This window comes from Lissotriton helveticus, chromosome 2_1, assembly GCF_964261635.1.
Source record: "Lissotriton helveticus chromosome 2_1, aLisHel1.1, whole genome shotgun sequence".
Taxonomy (NCBI): domain Eukaryota; kingdom Metazoa; phylum Chordata; class Amphibia; order Caudata; family Salamandridae; genus Lissotriton; species Lissotriton helveticus.
In genome coordinates this window covers 827,921,350-827,946,276 of record NC_136059.1, presented here as the reverse complement: position 1 = coordinate 827,946,276, position 24,927 = coordinate 827,921,350, and the positions used below count along the sequence as shown (strand labels likewise).

Here is a 24,927-nt window from a genome sequence, read left to right as displayed (position 1 = left end):
AGGTGAGTGTATAACTGTTTGTTTTATGATGTACCGTTAAATGTGGTTTGATCAATATATTTGATTATGTGAGTTACTGTGTCTAAGGAAGCACATTTTTGACTTTGATACAGTTTGATATGTTTTCAACTAATGTTCCATTTTATTACATCAATGTTTTGGAACATTGTTTCTTTGTAATTATTAGTTTAAAATTACGATTAATTAATGTGATTAAGGATAGTGGAGTTCAGTCATGTTTTGAAGTTATGAGCTACTGTTAGGTCTATGAATTAAATGTTACTTAGAGACGGATCTGCAACGAAATTTGGGGGGGGGGGGAAGGACGATAAAAAATGATTTTTTTGTAGGGGGACATGAACGTGTAATCAGTAGGTAGAGTTAAGGTGGAGGGGCTCTTAGAATGGGTATAACAAGTGCGAGGCCTAAGTAATATTGAAATGGTTCTTTATAGAGATGTGAAACGTTCAGGTGTGGCTCTGTGTGTATCTGGGATGTGTGTTATCTTGGGCTTCCACAGCAGACGTGAGAGGGGGAGGGGCTGAAGTTCTGTGAAGTTAATGGGGGTTGTTCGCCGTTTCTTCACTTTCTTTCAAGTCAGAATTATAGTTTTGAATGTATTTGTGGAAAACTGAATAAATAGAAAATAAAATGTAATGAAATAGACAGAAGTTAATAAACGTTTGGGAGCGTTTGCACATAATTTGTAAAGTTGGTTACAGATAAAAAAAAGGAATTGGTAGAGTACAGATAATGCAGGTAGAGAGAAAAATAGTTGATTAAATGTGATATTGTCGAAAAAAAGTGGTAATGGTTTTGGTATTTTAAACTTTAAGGAAAAAATTACAGTGCGGTTTGCGGCCGAGGAATGCAGTGGTGGGGGTGGGGTGAGAAGGAGAGGTGTCCCAGTACAATTAAATGAAAAATTGTGACCATGAGGTTGTAGACAGGTTCGTGGAGTATATGCCTTTTATAAATTGATGTAGAAGAGCAAATATTTGGGAAAAATTTGTAAAGAAAAAAAAAAAGAAGAGCAAATATATATAGAGGTTTCTGTGTACCACAGTGTGACTCCATTTTCATCTCACTCCTGCTTTCTATATTAGTTGCTTTGTGTTATGTTAGTGTGTGTATGTGTGTATGTGTGCGTTCAGTCTGAGCTAAGGAAGTTTGTTCTGCAGGCAGACACAGTTGTTATAGTGGAGATGAAAGGGTGATAAGTACTGAAATAGGATATAGCGTGTGCTCTGTGAAAGCGAGGGAGCAGTGATTAATACTCTGAGTGAAGCACAACTGCGGCGGAGTTTTGTTACAGTAATAAATAATTTTTTTGCCAGAGGTACGATTGATGCTATGGTTCACAACTCGTAATGAAAGGGTTGACTGACCGTCACAGGCCAGCGGGTTGAAGTATGAAAAATTCAGGTTGACATAAGAAAACATGAATTGAGTGCAGCTGAGATTATGTAAAGCACATGAATACAGTTTTAGTATAAATTATTTCAGTTGTGAATATGGGTTAAAAGAGGGAACGTATAAATTTCAAATTTTTATTCAATGATGCAGTGTTTGGAGAGAAAGTTTTTTATTTAATACAAGTAAACATAATCTAAAGAAAATAGTGGGTATAGTTACTAGTTCATAGAACACAAATGATGGAAATGTAGTATGAAGCAAAATGAATATCGTTTAAAAAACATTGTACAGCCCCGCAATCAAATATATTTATTTATATTGCATGCAAGAAGGTGTGTTTTGATTTTAAGTTCAGTAATCATATATGAAAATAGTAATGGTTAAACATCACTTCATTTACAGTTAGTTTACAGCATACAAAGCAGTAACAAGATTGTTGTGTGGTATTGTGAAAGGAAATGAAAAACGCGCCAAAAGGGAGAATTTGGCTCGAGGTGCATGTACGTTATGTGCAGGGACATTCGAAAATCAGTACTCAGAACAACTATTGTATTGATATAATTTTTTGAAAGGTTTCAGTACACAATATATCATACAGGTTGATAAGCAATGGTAATATCAGGGTAATCATAAACTTTTTAGTTATGAATCAAAAATCTTTCAATAGGCATAAATTAAAAGCAGCACATGTGTGTGAGGCGGAAATAAGGAGTAGAAAGGGAGAATGGTGATAAACCATATAAAATCATATAAAAAGTCATTGTAACTTTACACATTTCTCAGGGCACATTTAATCATATTTTACGCAGCCTTGGTTCGAGAATATTTTAAATCAGATAAGATAACATAAGGTAGTGATTTGTTGAAATTAGAGCATCATGAAATGTTTTGAACAAAATGGAGGAGGTGTGGAAAAAAAATTAACTCCACTTAACTTAAAAAATTCACACCAGTAGGAAATTACAATGTCCAATGTTAGTAAAGCCAATAGGTCAGTTTATATAAAATATAATAATAAAAAAAAATAAGAAAAATTAGGAAGGGAAAAAACAGTCAAGATGTCAATGGTTTGCAGAACAGCTATTCTTCCATTGAATAGGCAAAGTAAGTGGCAACTGCTTCTAAAAGAAAGTCATTGTTATCATCCGAAAACAAGTCAGCCATCCAATTGAGAAGAGGAAATGAACATACATGGTCATTAATCACCGGAGCCTCTAGTAGCATCAGAGGAGAACTCGGTGAATTTTCAATGTAGCTGTGTGCCAAGAAATCTTGCGCCGCTGCGAATATATTCCAATGACCCAGAACTCCATGTATCGCTGCAAAGGCCATAATCCCTCCGTCGGAACAAAGCTGTTCATGATCAAGTAATGGATTCATGAGATGATTGTAATTCACTTCAGGAGGTACTGAGTTGCAGAGACATAAGTCCAGGGCCCACATGAAATCACAGCTCAGGCAATGAAATACAGGCTGCACACAGGTGAAATAGGTAAATCGAAACGATAATCCATATGATGCACTCAAAGTCGCGAGTGGCAGAATGCCATACTCGTCAAGCATTCTGTGGCGAAATAGTTGTAAGTGTTCCAGCTCGTTTCCAAAGGCGGGACGGACATCCATTTTGTAATAACAAAAATAGGAATACAAAGGTTGCAGCTGCTGGTAATAGATGAGGATGTCCAGAAACATAGATCAGACAGTATGGAGTGAGAGTAGCAGAATGCCTTTAAATGATTTGGTGCAAAAAAAGCACCAAAGCATTGGTTAGTAGTTGTAAAAAAAATAGTGCAGCTGGAAAGTGGAGGAGCCTTAAAGATTATGAGAGTCACGTTAGAAAATTGTAAAGGAAGGTCACTATTTAATAAGATATGCAGTTTTCTGCGACTGTTAGCTAAGTGACTGAGATATGTTTGTGAACAGATGCTCGGGTAGCTTGATTTTGGGACAATAAGGCTGTTGTTCAAGTCTTGGGATGGAACTTTGAGTTCAAGGCCGTATTTCGCGGCCAGATGCAAACATCAAGGTTCCCATGCGTGGGTGGGTGAAGTTCATTTTTACAGAGAAACATTTGCAGAGTGACTATTTCAGATTAAAGTTTGTCGTATATTAAAAAGTCATAGTAATTAACATTGCTTGAAAATAAATAATTACTGCTGAGTGTTATGGTAAAATTAGGCATAATAGGAGATACCGGTTTATCATTGAAGACACATGCAACATTACAGCGCTTCATGTTAAACAAGTTATGCAATTGGTAGTGCCTGGATGTGAACGATTATGTGCGGCATTGATATTTTTGACACTGTGGGCCTCATTTATGAAAATTTTGCACCATAGATGCGTTACTTTTTCCTATGTTAAAAGTGACACACCGGCGGTGCAAGGGCTTCATAAATAAGGCTCTGTGTACTTATGACTAGTGGAGAAGTGACGCAATGAAATGATGTTAGGTGAGTGTAGTGTAGTTACGGAACGGAAAACTTTTAAAGAGAGTTACATTTAGTATGGAATAGTTTTTATTTTTTTCACAAACTAACGTATGAGAATATTGTTACAGTGTTAGCGGAACTGTTACTTAAAGTTTGATAAAGATTAGTGAAATAAGTAAATTATGGTGTATTTAATATGTGCAGCTTATAATCTGTGAGAAAAGGTAATAGTGCACAGTCTTGTAAATAGGGGTGCGCGATCCAATGCGCGCATCACGTAATTTTTTACGGAGAAAAAAATAATTTCATTCACGTTCAGGGTCTATACTGGACTTCCTGAGAAAACGTACTGGGTTACATAATCAGTACCTTTTGTCCTTTTCATGTTCTAACCTTTTGATCAGTACAATATATTCACTCGCAGTTACAAAATGGCGGCCAATACTTTCTGATTTGAACTGATTCTAATGTTAACAGATGTTAAACAGCAAATGAGAATTCTATAAACTGTATATTTTTGTAATTTTACATAATAGGCAAAATAAGTAAACTTAAAGATCTGAAACGATCTTCAAGTGTCGTCTGCATTTGCAGCATTAAATTTTACTTATAAAGCATGTGAATCACAGTCTTGTAAATAGGGTTGCGCGATCGAGTGCGCGCACCCCGTAACTTTTTTCAGAAAAAAAAATGTTGTGGCGTTCAGGGTCTATAGTGCACTCCCTGAGAAAACGTACTCGCTTAGATAATCTATACCTTTTTCTATTTCCATGTTCTCACCGTTTGTTCGGTAGAATATATGGAGTCGTATTAACAAAATGGCGGCAACACTTCCTTAATTCCTCCGAATGGAATGTTGAGAGACGTTCAGCAGCTATTTATAATAAATGGTATAAAAAACGGCTACAATGCATGCATATTGTTAAAAAGTTAGCGATATTCAGCGATCCAATGCGCGCACCACGTAACTGTTTACATTGAAAAAAAAAGTTTCATTCACGTTCAGGGTCTATACTGGACTTCCTGAGAAAACGTACTGGGTTACATAATCTGTAACTTTTGTCCTTTTCATGTTCTAACCCTTTGATCAGTACAATATATTCACTCGCAGTTACAAAATGGCGGCCAATACTTTCTGATTTGCACTGATTCTAATGTTAACAGATGTTAAACAGCAAATGAGAATTCTATAAACTGTATATTTTTGTAATTTTAAATAATAGGCAAAATAAGTAAACTTAAAGATCTGAAACGATCTTCAAGTGTCGTCTGTATTTCCAGCATTAAATTTTACTTATATAAAGCATGTGAATCACAGTCTTGTAAATAGAGTTGCGCGATCGAGTGCGCGCACCCCGTAACTTTTTTTAGAAAAAAAAAATGTTGTTCTGGCGTTCAGTGTCTATAGTGCACTCCCTGAGAAAACATACTCGGTTAGATAATCTGTGCCTTTTTTCTTTCCAAGTAGTTACCGGTTGTTCGGTAGAATATATGCAGTCGTATTAACAAAATGGCGGCAACACTTCCTTATTTCCTCCGAATGGAATGTTGAGAGACGTTCAGCAGCTAATTATAATAAATGGTATAAAAAACGGCTGCAATGCATGCATATTGTTAAAAAGTTAGCGATATTCATGCTATACCGAGCTAATGCTCTTAGGTATGTTATCTAGGTTCCATTGGATAACATGACTAAAAACTGCTCAGGGCAGATGTTAACTTTTGGAGATATTCACGCTTAGCGCGAATATCTTCAAAATTGGTAATAGGCGATAGTGATGTTAGTGACTGTTTCCAGTTGCTCTCATCTTACAACGCTCACTTTAGGATATCATTAGTGATAATTATTACTGACATGCAAAGTGGCGCACTAGATGGTTGCTATCTGCTACTAGGTGTCGCTAACTGGTGTTAGCGACAGCTACGTAATAGGGAAATAATTTTACCTTCGCTTTGTTGGCACTTGAAGGCAAAAAAGTGGAGATAAACTCCTTTGATAATATGCCCAATTTGGGGGAATTCAGAAAGTGTTGAGCGCCATTATGTTAAAAAACTCCCTGCACATAATGCATATGTATTTACGCAAAAAATATAGAAAGTAAGGTTGTGTAGTAGTGTATATCAAAAATATTGCATGTAGTATCCTGGTAATGTATGGTAGATTATATTGTATATAATGATTGATTTAAAAAAAATGGTAGGGGGAAAAATTTGATAAATAAATGTGGTTCACAAAGACATCTTGGGTCTCATTTATGAAGGTCTTGCGTCGCTGGTGCGTTACTTTTAACATGGGAAAAAGTGACGCACCGGTGGTGGAAGGATTTCATAAATAAGGTCCCTTAAACTTAGGCTTTACGATATATATTGGATAGAAAATTAGGGAATGTATATGGTAGGCATCATATTTGGTAAAATGGGTGTATGTTGTGTAATACATATGTGTGTATTATGATCACTAAAATTCAGTTCTGTTTTTTTTTTAAAGAGTGTTTGGTGCTGAAAAGCAACAACCAGAGGTTGAACGTGAGAGTATAGAACCAGAAAATCCTTTTTTACAGGTGAGTTGATAAATTTAAAATGATAACTTATTTTGGAAAAGATTATCATAATATGCATGTTTATTTAAAAAATATTAACACTGCTTCTCTTATACATGAGGGTTTTAATTTGTACTTTCAACATGTCTGAACATGCTTGTAGTATATATGTATTTTGAAATACGGTTTTATTGTTAATTGTTACAATCTTTTGATGGGCCGGGTTCATGTGTTATTTTGTATACAGTTTGGGTTCATCTATTCTTTGACTGTAAGAGTTTGCTGTTTACCTTGGTTAATTTGTGATAAGTCATCATTATCTTTCAACTTTATGCTGTATCATTGGTGTACAGTAATTTTTGAGAAATTATAGAGGTATATTATGACATAGCTGTTGGCGTGATGGACATTTCAGATGCTTTTTTGTGACAGTACTATGTATTTGCATTCTATTATATGCATTTGCACAGGTGTATTATGATGAGGTCAGTTGGACGCCATCGAGGGAGTAATGGTAGGGCAGGGAGGGAGGGAGGGGGAGGTGTAGGGTAGAGAGATCTAAAATATGGTATATAGATAAATGTAGGAAAGTATATATTTTAATTAATAAATTTTTTTACAGTGTATACAGCATCGCATTTTGGAATGTAGTGCACACTGTAAAATTTATTTAAATAATTAAATTATGTATTTACTACAAATTATCTGTATACTGCTTTTTAGGTCCCTCCAGCAAAGATCTTCCCTCCTTGTCTCCCTGTCGCACCATAATTGCCTCCACGAGTTGCGGCTCATTGTGGTTTTATATGACTATGATGAAATGTTTTACATTAGATGAAATTTACATGATGAGTATGCTGTTAAAGGTAAAAGCAACTGTCTCTGTGGGAAGTAGCAATCGGTTTAGTGAATGTTTAATTGGTATGTTGTGAGTTATTCCTTCAGTTTGCATACAGTTTGAATCACAGTTTATAGTGGTGAAGTTAGAAAATAGATCTCTACAATAAAATTAGAAAGTGTATACATAGTTCTACAGCACGAAATGCAGAAAGCAAATTTCACAGTGAAATGTGTTTTTATAGCACAATTTTAATTAAAAAAATTAAATAGGAAACTGTTAATGTCTAGCATGAAAGTATCTGTTTTTTAGAAAAATAAAGAGGAAGGTGTTATAATAATCAATGTAGTTAATGTCTTTAAAAGTATGAAAGTGTATGTAGTTAAAAGATTACTCAAGGTAATCATTGGTTAACTAATAATAAAAAATATTTAAATTAGTCTTTATATTTTTTTTAAAGGAGAAAGAAGATGGAAAATTAATAAAAAGATGGAAGATTACTGTGAAAATGAGTTTATTAATTTTGAAATGGCAAAAGAAGTCCTAGAAGAATTAATTGAAGGAGTATTTGACGACATTCCAACTGAAAATGAGGACTTTTTGGACAGTATTTTTGATAGTGCATACTTAGAGATGGTGGAAGAAGAGAATTTGGAAGAGCAAAATAGTAATGAAATATCAGATGAAATTATGCTAAATGTGATTCTGGAATATGAATTATTAAATGAATAAAATTATTTTTGATTAAATAAAAAAAATTGGGAAAATATTATTGTTGTACCGTTAATCAGTATTCTCTTTTTTAAGAATGACAGTAAAAGTTGTGATAAGGTGGATAAAAGATTAAAGTTATAAAAATAAAAAGCATTATGAACATCGATAATGCTTGAAAGTTAGAATAGTACTTATATCTCTCAAAAATTACATTCATACAATACATGTGTAAGGATAACATAGATATGGAGTGTCACAAATTTAGGAACAATATTCACTATAGGATTTCCTACTCTGACCAGAGACTGTTTCTTTGTTTTTATTCAAGTTATAAAATCAAGCCTTGGTTATAATTTGTATGGTATATGGTAGTAGGGGTCTATAATATTTTTTAACTTTTTTCCAAACAGGTTATCATTAATATCAGAAACATCAATCAGTATGCCGACGAGAAATGAAAAAAGAAAGCTGTATAAAAAGACATCATTTGAAGAGAAAAGAGGGACAAGATTTACGTAATCAACAAAGGACGGACAAAAACAAGAGTGCTCCTGGTAAGAGCAGTAAGGAATTTTTAAAAAAATTGTGTCAGAGGAAAAGTCAACTGGATAATGTTGCAAAGGAAAAACAGTTTTCAGGATCTACAAGGAGAAATGGACGAAAAAAGAAAACTGTGTTGGAAAAGAGTGGTGAGGAAAATATGTACAGTAAAAGACGTACAAATCAGTTTGCGGAAATAACGAAACGTATGTTTCATAAGAGAGTTGTTATGAATTTATTACAAAAGGAAAAAGTTTCAAAAAGGAAATCTGCTTTTTATAAGAAAAAAAAGTATATAGAGAAAGTTGTTTTATTTTAGTGCTTAAAAGAATAAATACACTACATAAGGCAATCAGAGTTTTGAAAGCTAAGAGTAAATGGAAGAGACACATAAATAGAACTAATTTTTGTAAAATCTTTTTTGGTAAATGGATGCATAGTTCAAATTCTGAGCCATTTTTTAATGAAGAGAGTTACTTTCAAAGTAATGATTTGTTGCATGCAGTTGACACCAGTGGTCGAGCGTATGAAGTGAAGGATGGCTGTCCTATTGAGAAAGAGAAAATTGAGGTGAGAAATACAGAAGGGGAAATAGGTGGACAAGTTTTACAGGGACGTGTTCATGCTCCTGTTTATAGTTGGAATTGTAGCAGTATTTGCAGTGTGCGACAGGATTCAATTGATTTCTTTCGCAATTTCTTACGTAAGTACACTAAGGAAAGTTAAAAAAAAAATTGTACTGTTGCAAGAATTAGATCGTTGCAGAGTGAGAGAAAAAACGGGTTTGGAAGGACATTCTTTGGCTTGTCTTTCAAAAAAAATATGCCAGAGTGTTTTTCATCACTTTAGGATGTTAGCAGTGCATCATACCAAAATGAGAAAATTAGTCAGAAATATGTATTATGCAAAAAGTCCAGCACTTAAACTTAAAGAGTTAAATAGTGCTCTTTTGCATGGGTCTGTATTAGATGTGAAGAGTATTTGTGCAGAAATTGAGGTAAGTTATTTTGGTCGAGATGAAGAGAATGTAGAAACTGATATAGTTAGAGAAGGAAATGTGTTAGAAAATGTTGGACACTTTAATACTGAAGAATTTGAACAGGAAATAACAAAATGTAAGGTCATTGCAGGTGAAAAACCAAATTTAACTTGTGTGTGTTGTCGACGCATTCATTATAAAAGTCAAACTAGGTTAGTTGATTTATATTTAAAAACTGAAGAGGAAGATAATACTCAGTGGAGAGAGTTTGCGACTTATTTGCTGGTAGAAAACTATTTTGATTTGGGTTTTGAACAACGTATTTGTAAATATTGTTATAATAAATTGAATGAAAATAAAATGCCTGCTAGAGCTGTTCATAATAATCTTGAGTTGATAAATATTCCATCGGAACTGAAGGATTTAAATACTTATGAGACTATTTTGATTCAATGTGTACATCCTTTTCAGGCTATTGTTCGTATGGAGCCTAAGACTGGGAAATTAAATCCTACAGATTTACAAAGAGGATTAAAGGGTAGAGTTGTATATTTGCCACTTGATTTAAAAAAAAATATGGAGACAATTGGTATTGAAAATGTAGAAGAGGAACCTCTTGTTATTCTAGTTAATGGTGTACCTACAAAGAGTAAGAAAATCTGGCAAGATTTAGTGGATGTTAGGAAAGTAAAGAAGGCAACGTTGTATTTAGTTAAAAATAATAAATACTATAAAAATGTGTATGTAGAACAAGAAGATGTAAGTGATGAAGAGAATAATGATTTGTCTATTGGACAAATTGAAAAAGTTGACATGTCCAGAAGTGAAGAAATTTATGAACATTATAGTGTTCATCCACTGCATTCCAAAGAAGCAATGGGGAATGCAATTGAGTTATTTCAGATGAAAAAAGCAGAAGGAAGTCCTATTAGTGTGTGGGAAAAAAGTTTGGAAGGTCGTTGTTTCCCACACTTATTCCCAACAGGTGAAGGTGCGCGATATGATGATCGACCTATGCAGATTCCTGCTTCTGAGTACAGGACTACAAGGTTATATGCAGAAGATCCCAGATTTCGTCAATGTATTCCATATTTGTTTCATCTTCTCTTTGAGAGTGACTTATCTGGTCTTTCTTATGCAGTAAACCATGTCTTAAAAAGTGGAGTGCATCTGCATAATGTTTCTGCAAAGGATTTCATGGATAAAGTGCAACAGAAAGATAGTGTTTTGGATTCTCATCTAATTAATTTAATGGCATGTCAGCGTGGTACTAATGAATATTGGTACCGTCGTCATGGAGATTTAAAATGCATGCTACGAAACTTGGGAGCACCAACATGGTTTGTAACTCTAAGCTGTGCAGAGTACGCCTGGGAAGATTTACTTGAATATCTTCGAGAGGCGAATGTAAATATTGAAAATATAAACTACAAGACACCAGGAGAATTGTGTTCAATGGATCCGGTTAATGTTTGTCGATATTTTAATCATCGATTTGAAGCAATGATGTCGTTTCTTACAAACAAAAAGAATCCACCACTTGGTGAAGTTTTGGATTTCTTCTGGAGAAAAGAGTATCACGCTAGAGGTGCTCCACATATTCATATGTTACTATGGATTAAGGATGCTCCCAAATTTGGAAAATACTCCGATGAAACTGTACTGTCTTTTATTGAGGAATATGCCACTTGTGACATACCTAACAGTACAAGTGATAAAGACTTAAGAGGAAAAGTGTTACGGTTTCAAAGACATCGTTGTGGGAAATATTGTCTGCGAAAATTCAAAACAAAGAATAACTTCTATACAAAATGTCGTTTTGGATTTGCACGACCAGTGCTTTCAAAAGGAAGAGTGAATAATTTGATGTCATCTTTGCGACATAACATCAGTAGAAGATCACCCAAAAATACTTATAATTTAAGAAGAGGAGAAGAGTCCAAATATATAAATGACTACAACCCTATCATTTTGTCCATGTGGAATGCTAACATGGATATACAATATGTTGCGGATAACTCTATTGCTGTGGCTCGATATGTAACGTTTTACATCACAAAATCTGAAAAGACAGAACTGAAGGAGATGTGGGAAGATATTTCTCATGAAAAGAGCCTAAGCAAGAAATTGTATACATACAGTTTGAAGATGTTATCACATCGAGAAATTGGAGCATATGAATGCTGTGATCGATTATCATCAGCAAGTCTTTATGCGAAATCTCGAAGTATCCTGTGGGTGAGTTTAGGTCTAGCAGGAACACGAAACCGTGTTTTGAAATCTGTGCAAGAAATTGAATATTTAGCACAGAAAGAACCAAACAGTACAGACATTTTGAAAACAAATATGTTGGATACATACTATCCAAATAGAAGTACTCTGCTAGAAAATATTTGTCTGTATGAAGTTCTTGAAAAATACACTTTTAAAAGGAATGTTAGAGAGAATGTTGAAAAAGGTATGTACGCTGTAATTGGACAGGAAGGATGTCTGGTGAAACAAACAAAAGGACATTTGATTAATCACCAAAAACTGAGTTGCGAAAATCCAGACAAAAGAGAATTTTACTATTTAGCTCTTTTGCAACTCTTTAAACAATGGCGTACCGAAGAGGAACTACTTGGAGAGTTTATAAGTTATGAAGATTCTTTTAACGCATCTAAAAGTAGTATAGAATGTCCTGCTTTTAGTAATTATCTGAAAATGTTGAACGACGAAATAGAGCAAGAAGCAACAATTGCAGCGGAGATTGCAAGAGAAAGTTCACAAGATACACAAAGTTCAGCATCGTTGAGTCAGGATCCACTGGGAGAACCAATTATCCGAAATGAAGCAGCCACTGCTATGGATGAGGTACAAACAGTAATGGAGCAAGCTCAAGAGGATATAATAAACTTAGAAGAATTGGAGAAGGAATTTAATCTTGAGCAGACAAATATATGTGGAAGTGACAGAGCACATTGAGCATGGTTTTCGTCATGAGAAAAAAGAATGCTCATGTATGTCATTTCAACCTATAAGACTATATGTAAGTGGTACAGGGAAAAGTTTTCTTATAAAAGGAATTACTGCATATCTACAGCAAAAAACTCAGTCATCATTGTCTTGTGTTGTGACAGCTCCAACTGGATTGGCAGCACTTAATATTAAAGGTATTACTTTACATCGTTTATTAATGCTGCCAGTTGAACATGAAAACAAATTACAATATCACAAGCTATCTGGAGATGCTTGTTATGAAGTTTCAAGAGTTCTTAAAGAAATGAAACTTCTTATTATTGATGAGGTAAGCATGGTATCCAATTTAATGCTTGCTTTTGTACATTTAAGAATGCAGCAGATACTTAAAACTGACTATGATGTTTTATTTGGAGGGAAACATGTCATAGTTTTTGGAGATCTACTGCAACTAACTCCTGTAAAAGGACAATCTGTATTTGAAACTGTGACACATGAAGACACGAGAAAGTGCCTTGGCAGCATTGGAAATGTAAATATATGGTCACATTTCAAATATACTGAACTGATTCAAAATATGCGACAGGCAAAGGATACTAAATATGGAGAGATTCTTCAAGATATAAGGATTGGAAGACTAACTGAAGATGCAAAAGAAGCTCTACAAACTCGATTAATATGTAAGTTGTTTCCCAATGAAGATAATGTACCTGAGAAAATATATAGTAAAGAGGTAAAAGATAAGTCAGTTATATGCTTGATGCCAACTCTAAAAGAATGCTCAGTTTTCAATGAGAAAATGTTGAAGTTGGAAAATGAAGAAATTAAGAAACTGGAAGCAAAAGATAAAATAGAGTATGAAGGAAGTACTATTGTTTTGTCTGATAAATTAAAGTTAAAATTGGATAGTCTACAGACTTCTATATCTAAAACTGCTGGTTTAGAGAAGAATCTGTATGTATGTTTAAATTGTCGGATTATTTTACGGAGAAATTTACTTGTAGAAAGAGGTCTGGTGAATGGAGCAATGGGTAATGTTGTTAGTTTTGTAAATTATCCAAATAGAGATGAGATTGAATTTTTACGAATAAAATTTGATGAAATAGAGGAAGTTCAACTAATCAGTCGCTGCTCAAGTCGTTTTTTACTTGTAAAAGACTTGTATGTCCGTCGGAAACAATTTCCAATTTGTTTGGCATATGCAGTGACTATTCACAAATCGCAAGGTTTAAGTGTAGATTGTGCTTTGGTAAATATTGGAAATAGTGTATTCAAAGAGGGTATGGGATATGTTGCTTTATCACGAGTTAGAACTTTATCTGGGCTTTATCTAATTGATTTTGATGAGACAAAGATCAGTGCAGATTTAAAATGTGTACAGGAGTATAATAGGTTAAGAAGAGAATACGCTCCACATTTACCTCAATATCCTTTAATTAAAAAGAGTATAGTTGGTCAGAAAAGGAGAAATGAGAAACAATGTAGTGAAGTATTAGAGAAACGAAGAAAAAAAGATGAGACTGTCATTGATAAGAGTCAGAAAAACGTTAGTTCTACAGAGATTGTTGGATTTAAATTTGAAAATAGGTCTGGTGTCAACTGCTATGCAAATGTAGTGGTTAATGTGTTTTTTTTTCTAAAAAAGTTACAGGAACAAATTAGAGAAAATCAGGAGCAAACATTTTGTTGTTCTTTAAATTCTGTGTTTGAAAAATGTACTAGTGGTAATAGTGAAGTAGCAAGTGTTTCAGAAGTAAGGAATGTTTTAGATATATGTGCAGAACTAAATCAATTTTCTCAGAATATTCAGCAAGATTGTCAGGAATTTATTATGTATATGCTTACAGTTTTGGAAGAAGAAGGTGTAGGTATTGATAGTCTATTTGGCCTTTCTTATAAATGGGAACATATTTGCGATAATTGCTCTTTTACAAGTACTACTGACATACACACAGAAAGATTTATATATTTAACATCACCAGATTGTAAAACAGTGTCCTTTAATAAACTAGTTAAAGATGCATATCAGAACATGGTCTGTTCTCAATGTAATTCAGAAATGTTATCTACCTTATTTATCCATAGATATGGACAGTATGTTATTTTAATGCTTCAACGATGCAGAGCTGATGGAAGTAAATTGTCAACTTTAATTAAAAATGATGTGGCTTCTCAAATATCTATTTCTAGAAGAACATTTGTAACTGTAGCAATTATTTTTCATGAAGGGTTATCTATATCATCAGGACATTACATAGCTTATTTGAAGAGTACAACTGGTTGGACGCTGTGCAATGATAGTCAATTAAGTTTTAAGAAACGTTTGCCTTCTGAGTTAAGAAATTCTTATTTGATATTTTTGCAACCAAAATTTCAGTGAAATTACTTGGTCGAGTCAGAGTAATAGTGTAAAGATATGAAAATGTGTTCTTTAGAAATATGATGTGATTAAGGGTGTTCAAATATGGAAATGAGACTATTATGTGCCAAAGTGATAGCATCAGGTAAGGTTTCCTTAATGTTTCTGGTACAGGATATGTTGGAATTAACTTATACTATTTGGCAACACGGAAAACAATCAGATATGGAAATGTTGACTTACGATAAATGTTTTTAGAGTACACTTACTTGGAAGTTTGTGGAGAGGTAGTAAAAAAAAATGAATTAACTCATACCATTTGGCCTTGCGGAAATGTATGAGATATGTAAATGTGAAATACAGATAAATGTTTCTAGAACATACTTACTCGCGAGTTTGTTGAGAGGTACTCAAAAAAATAAGGAATTATCTCATAGTATTTGGCCATGTGGAAAAAAATCAGATATAAAAATGTTGTTTTGAGATAAATGTTTTAAGAACATAGTTGCACGGTTATTTGTGGAGCGGTATTTAAAAGTAACTGTTATACTTTAGTTAGTTTATAATTGTGGAATATGTGGTGTGCTTACTCAAGAAATTGCGAATTAGAGAAAAACATAAAAGACATGTTTTTTTCTAAGTATTTATAGTATATATAGAGATCTTTTATGGGTTTTTTAAATACAATCATTTTGATTGTGGTTTTTTTCCCCGCTGTTACATGATGATTACTATTGAAATCACTGTTTATAGTGAAAATCAATTTATATGAAGACAGCAAAAATAAACCAGTAAATATGTTGTTTAAGATATTTTGTTATATTGGATTTGGAAGTATGTATTATAACAGATTTCTTTATTGTCTTCCACAGATATTATATTTTTAAGGTAAGAACAACTAATCATATCTGAAAGTTTCGTGTACCTATCTCTTACTCAAATTTTCTTCATCCTCTTCCTTTGATAATGGTGTTTAGATATGGTTATTTTCTTTAACTCATCCTTTTACTTTTACATCGTTTTTGTTAGAATTCTATTCAGTCTTTCTTAGTCTTCAGTTTGTTACCTACGTTGCTTTACAGAGAGTTAGCTTCATTGATGTTTTATTGGCATTGTTTCCTGAATCTTAATTTGTTTGTCTTACTATACCTTACAATTTGTTCCCTTACTCTGCTTTCTTTAATTATGAACACTTTCCAATCTAAAATCTATAGTTTAGTTTTGTCATCCTACTTTATTTTTGTTTATATGTCTCTGTTATACTCCATGTCTGTTTGTATTTTATTTCTCTTCTGTTACTCTACCTTTTTGACTCTTTTTCTCTTAGTGTTGGTTCTTTATTTTATCTATCTCTTTAAGATATGTAGGTACTCTTAGTCTGTTTATTTCAGAGACTATTTGTTTTGTGTATTATCACTGATCATACTCTTATTTTGCCTGTCACTTTAGTTTCCTTTAGACTGTCATTGTTTGAGTGCTTTTATTTCTTTGAAAATATTCTGTCTTGGTCTCTTTCTGTGCCTCTGTCTTCTTTTCTTTCACTTTCTGCTTCAATCACTTCTACTTTGTTTTGTTTAATGAAATAACACTATAACCATATTTTTACTTATCTTTCACAGATACCATGTTTTTCAAATTTTTCAATATTTTCTTTGTTACTATTGCTTAGGTAAGTATAAATAATAAAAATACTTTTTACACCCTGTGTTATTTCTTTGAGTATCATGGTCATATTAGTGTTGTGTTTTATATAAACATTTCCATGGAGGATTGGTTGCACGGTCACAAGGAGTGTGTTGCAGGTAAATGATGTGTTACAGAACTTTTCAGGAAATTATCAAAGGAATTTTATTCTGCATTTTTGATTTTATAAGGCAAGATAGTGCAGAAAAAATTGTCTTATTAGTATGTAGCTGATGCTAACAGCAGTTAGTGACAACTAATGATAGATAATGAGTATATTGGGATGTGCTTTGTTTGTCTGTGAAATTTAATATAATTGACATAGAAAGTTAACATTGCAAGATGTAAGTGACTGTAAACAGTTGCTAACATTACTATTTGTTTTTACTCACTTTTGAACATATTTGTGCTATATTTGAAAATGATCAAAATCAAATAGTTGCCCCTGAGCAAAAAAAGTGGTCCACATTCAAGAGGCGTGGTCCATATTTAATGGGTGTGGTCCATATTCAAGGGGTGTGCCCTTTCATGAAACATCATTTGCTCATACAAAGCATAAAAGTGGGAGGACACTGTTCTTCTATAGGGCACAGGGCCAAGGTGCTAATGGGAATATGCTGAGCAACTAAAAAAAATAGGAAGGCCCCTTTGTCACAAAATTATTTTAGCCGTTCAGCACAGGAGCACCTGAAAAGCAGAATAGCCGCTGGTATTACTAACCTACTTAGTCGTTCCCAGGCCTTTAGCTTAGGAGCACTTGAAGAGAGGTAAGGCCCCTGCAATTAGGTAATTAATTAGTCCTACAGGCCTCGGGAAAATGTCCTAGCAGGGGACCACAAAACACAGCCAGGTAGGCAGAGGGAGGTTGAGGTGAAGCTGGTGCATGGGAAGTACCATCCCAGTGTGTTCTGTCAGATTAAGTCTTTACCATTTACTGTAGTATTATCCTTGTACTTGTGTATGGTACTCTTTTGTTACTTGCACACTTCAGTTTTTGTAGGTATCACACTGTATGCTACCTTTTACTTTTGTTTACTTTACATACTTGCTGCATGGGCTGCATGGGCCCTAGGGGGGGCTTAGGTGAAAATGGCTCAAAGGCCTGAGAAACACCTACCCCCTAGGGAGGTCGAATCTTGAAAACAATCATTCCTCCCCAGCCCAGCCTTAGCTTTATTGCTTGGTAGGGCAGGGGTGTTCAGCCGCACAGGGAGGTTGCTTTTATTTTCCCTGTCTGTCTCCGTGTACTCTGTGGGTCGGCTTTTTTTTCTCCCCTTTCCAAGTGTAGTCTCTGTGGACTTGGGCAGGGGAGAAAAAAACGGCCCACAGAGAGCACTGAGGCACTGGCCTTTCGGCCCATCTCTGAATGTCCGCCTTGGTAATCCACCCCTGACTTTTAGCACTGTTTTAAAAAAGGAAGGAGTGTTTTCAAAGGAGGTGTTGGTTGTTATTGTGTTCGCAGATTAAAGCATCTAAACTACAAATATGAGTGTAGTATAGTGTGGTGCTCGACTGGAGGTATGTTGTTTCTCTTACTGCATGCAGATATGTAGTTTAGGAAATACCTTCACACAAATAACAAGCAAACACTATTGCCTTTGAGATTAGGTCCTACTTCCTTTATGTACATAAGCAGTAACCATGGTATTGTTGAATATGTTAATAAAAAGACTGCTGTTTTAAATTTATAAGATAATCAAAGAACGTTATTCTGATTTAATAATTTTGTTTTATAAACTATTTTAAAGAAACTGTTTCATAATAAGCCTTGATGGTAGTTTAACTTTTTTATCTAAAACAATGTCTTCTGTTTATTGAGGCAGAAAGCTCCTTTGAGAATTCCAATGCGTGGGACGGGTGCTCCTGCTGCAGTATAATTCAAGGCCGTTTCAGGATGGACTGTCAGCGTTATCACAGGGGAGGAGCGCGCAGCTTTCTGAGATGGATACAGTTACACATAACAGAGTAGTGATGTCTGTGGAATTTACAGACGGTTAGCCATCCTAGTGTGCGCCGTGCTTTTGGCACCTCATTAAGGCGGACTGGGGAGCCGTGGTGCACAGTTCGGGAATCACTAGTTTTAGAATTAAAGTTTGATAATTGTATCACTCCTAAGCGTTAAAGATCGCCGCTGGTCTACGAAAAATTATTGGAAGTAAGCCAACATAGTGATAATTTTTGCTAGTTGTATACGGTAAGTAGATTGCTAAAGGCAAAAAACGGCACATAAAATGAAAATAGAAGAAGGACTATGATTTCACTTCTAATCATGAGAGTGCATGTTAGCAGAGAATTACAAAAGAGGCAGTCTTAACGTAATTTTAATACATATGTGATAGTACTCCTGTAACAGTCTGCGGCACTTAATAATGCCGCGTGAAAACAAGCGTTGCTTTTATGCACTAATGTGTGCTTTGTAAATACGAGAGGGGGTTGATTTCGTTTTATTTTCCACACCTCCACGTTAACGCTACCAAATGCTTCATCACAGCTGCCCGTGGCACTCGTATGATAAACAAGTTTATTTAAACTGTTTTCCTAACAGGAGTCGTGTACGAGATAGTATTTTTGCCTTTAAACAGGTTTTGCTTATAGTTTAACATACCCCTACTATGCATGTCATTAACTGTCTGTGCGGCACAAATGCAAAGTGCTTTTACCGCAGGCGGTGTTATCACGTTCTTATAAAGATGTTGACGAATATTTACAAAGATTCAAAAGAGTTTAACGCTGCCTTGAACGGCAGGAAGTTGCCCATATAGAGGCGAAAACGGCGTCCATAATATGCTTTATAAATTGCAGTGGAACGTCATGTTAGATATAAAGGCATATAACATACGTTTTATTTTGAATTTTGAAAAACATAGGGGCATATTATAATGGACAGTCGATACATTTAAGCCGCTTTTATCAACAGGAAATTGGCGATAAAGCGGCGATAATGGGTTTCATAATTTGCTCTATGGAAATCCTATGAAAGCCCATGTAAGATGTGAAAACATGTAATATGGGCTACGCTAGGAATTTCATACAGCATATTATCAAGTCCATTATCGCCGGTTTATCGTCAGTTTGCTGTCGATAGAAGCGGCGATATTGTATCGTCTATCCTTGATAATATGGCTCATATTATGAAGGCGATTATCGGCGCTTGTTTAACAGCGTTATGCCGATTAAAGCGAAGTGAAATTATCACGTCTTCATAATATGTCCCAAGTTTTGCCGCATTCTTTAATTATTGTTGCTAAAATGCGGCAATAATTTAGCTTATGAATAGAGCTCTTTTTGGTACAATGAGGTAGTTCTGAAAAAAACAGTTTTTTTAAAAAGTTTTTCATTCTTTAAAATTTGTGAAACAGGAACCAAATTTTTAAACTGTAAAACAGGAACATTTGAAGTTGTAAAATTAGATGCATTCGAACATTTTATGCTGATTAAATCTTCTTTCAATAAGAATGACGCTTTGCTCTCCGTACACAATTAATCCTTCGCATTTGTTGCATTTTATATGCACTTCGTTTAAAAATGGTTTCAACTCCATCTGTTCAAGCGATGCAGATGTAGATCGTCTGCTCGATGAAGTACTGGCCTGAGATGGTGGCAGTTGTGTGGCCAGATCTCTTGTCGCTGCTTTTGCATATTGAACAGGGTGGACTTGGCTCATATGCCTCTTCATAGTATGAATTGAAAAAGAATATTTTTTGGTTGGATTTCCTCTGGAAAGTACGGAGCCACAAATTGTGCACGTTACTTTCGGAGAATTAACTTTTTTTTGCCCCTCAGGAAAGGTAAAAAATTGCCAAATAAAAGATTCCTTTTTTTTTTTTAAAGGAAGATAACCATTTCCATCAGATTCCGAAGAAGAATTGGCTGCGGCCGCCATTTCATCAAAGTGTCTGGAAATATGAAAAAGGTTGTCCTCTCTTCAGCGCCAAATAGATAGTGAGGGAAGTTGGTGGTTTCTGGAAAATTGCCGAACAGAAACTACTATGAACCAATAGGAAGTGTTCTTTTCAAGTCACATGATTTGACATGCGCGTATTAGGACGTATACGCGGTGACGGAATCCGGACACGTACGTGAATTAGAAGTATCGGTTTAATTTAATGAAGTTTTAAAATGTGAAAATGAGGAAAGGTATACATTCTCAAATATTAAATACCTTCATATGGGGTCACAAGAACAATGCCGATAAAGTATCAAACTTTTTTAATTGTTTCAAAACACCGGGGTGCGCGCACTCTGTCGCGCACCTCGGAACATTTTTTAACATCTGACAAGTCTGTAAACGGTGAAATGAACGTAAGGTAAAGACTTTGTAAAGCTTTTGAGACTTGCAAGGAGTTCCTAAGCAATTCTGACAGTGAAAAAAACTTTATAATACTATGAAAGCATTTCTTGAAAATCTATAATAAAACTTCCTAACTATAACGTATGTAAAACCTATGGTTTTTTCAGTGAATTTCATAGGTTTTTTAAATGCTACTTCCTAACTATAACGTATGTAAAACCTATGGTTTTTTCAGTGAATTTCATAGGTTGTTTAAATGCTACTTCCTAACTATAACGTGTGTAAAACCTATGGTTTTTTCAGTGAATATATATATATATATATATATATATATATATATGTATATATATATATATATATATATATATATATATATATATATATATATATATATATATATATATATATATATATATATATATACTTGGAAATTCAGGAGCAATTCACACATAAATTCACACATAAAACAGATAAAACTATGTGACTCAGGCTCTGAATAATTACATTTAGGACATTTTTTTCAAATGTCTAAACATATTGGCTGTTTTCTGCTGAAAATTGTTCCTCAAACACATTAAAACAGATATGAAGAAAAATATAGATAAAAAACGCAAGAACAAAAAAAATGAAATCCGTCACCTTACCTTAATTGCTTTGAACTTTGTTACATCGTTATCAGCAAATTGCTTTAACACGTGTCTACCAGCAAATCCAAATGAGCACAGTCCATGTAATATGGGTTTTTGGAAACCTATGACAACAAGATATTTCTTGTTTAAAAATACAACAATTGTCTTTTATGAACAAATATCCAAGAAGAACATCCAAGAAGCACAACATGTGATAGCGTATCTGTGTTCTTCGAGAACAATCTGCAGTGATAGAATTGTTTCTCATTTATTTTTTGTTATTGCCTTTTGCTACTTAGCTCCTTTGACAGTTGTCTATCAGTAATTATGAAGTATTTTACCAGACTCCTTCCGACGGCAGCTTCCTCTCCTATTCAGTGTAACTCCTGCAACACACCAAGTGTTGGGAAAGAAATGGTTCCGCGTCTTCATGAAGTCAAAACATTAAGGGGTAGGGTGGAGAGTTTACACAACAGGGACGCAGTCTTTGACCTAAGAGCTATCAAAGGAAGTGGCATCATAGGGTGTGCCAAACAGCAATGGTCCAGGGTAGACAGAAGTGTGGGTGTGATTTTCAAAACAACCACTGACTAATTCATTTACATTCTTTGTAAACATATTTATCTTGTAAAAATATTCTGAATACATGCAATGGTCAAACTCTTCTGGTTGGTTCCATGCTGCACACAAGTGGGTAGAGGATTAATGCACCATTGAGACTTCTTTTAGAGCTTCAATGTAGTGATAGTTGTGAATGTGATTTTTATCAGATATAAAAGCTGCGAGGAAGGCAGGGAAACCAGAGGAAATCTCGACTCCAGGTTAGCCCACCTCACCTGGGGCCAGAGTTATATAATTTTCTCTGCAGGCAAAATGAACTTAGAGGCACAAACCCTGCACTTGACAAACAAACCTCACAACGCTAATCACAGAATAAGGATTGATGGAATTTTACATGTGTAAACGTGTACTTCTGAATGTAGCAATTATGCCTATGAGGAAATGCCCCTTTTGTACGATCACCCACATTTTATTCTGATTTTTATGTCTGGTATTTTAGACCCTGCACACTGTGCCCACTGTATGTGCTATGACCCCTAGAAAACTTAGAAACTGGCTAATTCCTGAATGGCTTATTTTACTTTTCTATATGGCCATATTACATTGTGTGAAAATACTCCAGTGGCATCAAAATTAAATGTCACTTGTGGACTGCAGCACTAATTGTGCCATCCACTAGCGTGAAAAAGGAAAACATGGCTTCAGGACTGCCACTGTAGTCGGACTACTGCAGTGTAAAACTGGTTGTATGAAATAATGCAATAACTCGTCTTTAACAGGTAAATCCCCCCTTTTAAATATTAGTAAGTCAGTCCTATGTAAGCCTTGTAGCCAATACAGTAGAGTGCCTGGTATTTAAAAGTAAGACATAGGGAAAATGTATGGAACCAAGTCCCTCCAGTGGCAAGGCCCTAAAGGCTATTTTCACTATAGCAGACCTAGCTCTCCTATGAAGAAAATCAGCATAAAGATTTAAAAACCAATAGCGCTATCCTAGGAATGGGACAAGCTAGAAATATAATTAAATCACCATTTATAACACTTATTAAGAATACAACTCAATGGTGAAGTCGGATTTTAAATAAATATATTAAGGAAAGTAACTTTTACAAAAATACCCTTTACTTGCCTGAACTGTCAGAGTGAGAATTACCATAAATTAATCCTCTGACAGCTTTCAGACTGTACTAAAAAAGGGGATAGGTGTGAAATTCCTCTGAGGAGAAAACAATAGGCTCACCTAAATGGGCAGAGATGACTTCTCTGAACTCCACAAAATATTCAGAGTGAGGGTTGCGGACATCTTATTGACACCACATTGTCAAATCCTGCATGACCGGTCAGTTGAGCCTTATGTAAGATTGGAGGTGCACTTGAAAGGGAGAACAGGATGCCAATACAATTCTAGTATATCCTGTCTGGTTGCTGAAGCACCCTGCTTTTTTCCAAGTGGACATCTGTGTTTGGGTTTGTTGTGAGTACAATGCCTCCGTGAAGTTATATTTTAGTGTTAGATAATGTTAGAGGACACTGGTGATTTCCTTATGCCACTCCCACACACACTGCCAGCCTTCGGAGCCAGGTTTATTGTTGCCAAAGTCTTTTGGCAACTACAAAATGCCCGTCACCTGGCAGTTTAGGCCTGCTTGCAGTAAGGCAAACAGGAAGTACTGCAAATGTGGGTAGATGAGGGCCTCGGAAACTTTGTTTCACTGGTCAGAGAGAAACTAGGAGTGTCACACACGCACAGGCTGATGAACCCTACAAAGACTCTCACTCAGCCTTCCTTAGAACACTGCTGGACTTACGAAATGATAACAGGTGAAATGAACTTGGCCCCCTCTTCCCCATGTTCTTTGTAGTGTTTTCCAGCGTACTCTTTCATTTGGGACCCCACAGGGGATCCACCAACAGACCCTCTGGTGTCTGGAAATACTCTCTGGAGACAATGTATAGCACATGTTGCAATGCATAAAGGCACCGGGGCAAAATGATAATTTTTGCAAATGCTATTTGGCCTATGAGGGACAAAGGCAAGTCCCTCCAGACCCGTATTGAGCCGCATATGCCTTCCACTGCTCCCCCACATTAAAATCCAAGTAGGAAGAGGCTGTGGTCACCAATAGGATCCCCAAGTATTTAGTGCCCTCAGTCATCCATGGGAACTCCCCACCGGGGTAATTCATCTGTCGGTCTCCCTGCCAGCCTCCCAGTGGGATCAATTTGAACTTCCCCGGATTAATATTGAGACCAGAGACATCGCCAAACTTCTACCGCATCGTAAGGAGGATAGGCACCGAAAGTGCCGGTTGACTGAGATACACCAGTATATCATCGGCATAATGCGAGATCACATGGTTGGTCTCCCCAAGAGATATCCCCTATACACCCATCTCTTGATGCAAGGCAGACGCAAGAGGCTCCATAGTGACCACGAAAAGGAACTGCAGTAAAGGGCAGCCCTGATGGGTGCCCCGGCACAGCTCAAATGGATTAGATATCAATCCCCTGGTCTCTACTCCGGTTGAGGGGGCAGCATAGAGTAACTGGACACATGCAGGAAACCGGGACCCACTCCAATTCATTGAAGAACCTGCTCGACATCAGACCAGTCCACTGAGTCAGAGGCTTACTCTATGTTGAGCGGTTCTAGGGCATAATCATCTTCTATGAGGCACGGAGCAAGCCACACATGTGCCAGGCATCATAAATTAGGGGCTGCTATGCCTCGGTATAAACCCTGCTAGGTCTATATGCATAAGAAGAAGCATGTGCTGGAGGAGGCAAGCTACCAGGATCCCATTAAGGACTTTCACATCTAAGTTCAACCAGCAGAGGCAAACCTCTGGTAAAATTTTGTAGGTAGTCAGTCACTCCCAGGGCTCTTAGCCGGCTTGAGACACCAAATGGCAGCAAGGAACTCCTCCCTAGTAATTGGAGCATCCAGTGCATCAGCCGTCTCCGGTTCCAGTCTGGGGAGTGCAGCA

The 24,927-nt window shown here is 35.6% G+C and overlaps 1 protein-coding gene across 1 annotated transcript in view; it reads right to left on the bottom strand.

Annotated features, from left to right (window-relative positions):
* HSD17B4 (hydroxysteroid 17-beta dehydrogenase 4) overlaps positions 1 to 24,927 on the bottom strand; it is an 867,876-nt gene that overhangs the window by 171,267 nt on the left and 671,682 nt on the right. The window contains exon 19 of the mRNA XM_078675560.1: positions 21,395 to 21,501. Within this exon, the coding sequence (XP_078531686.1) occupies positions 21,395 to 21,501 (107 nt within the window). The remainder of the gene's footprint in view (positions 1 to 21,394; positions 21,502 to 24,927) is intronic.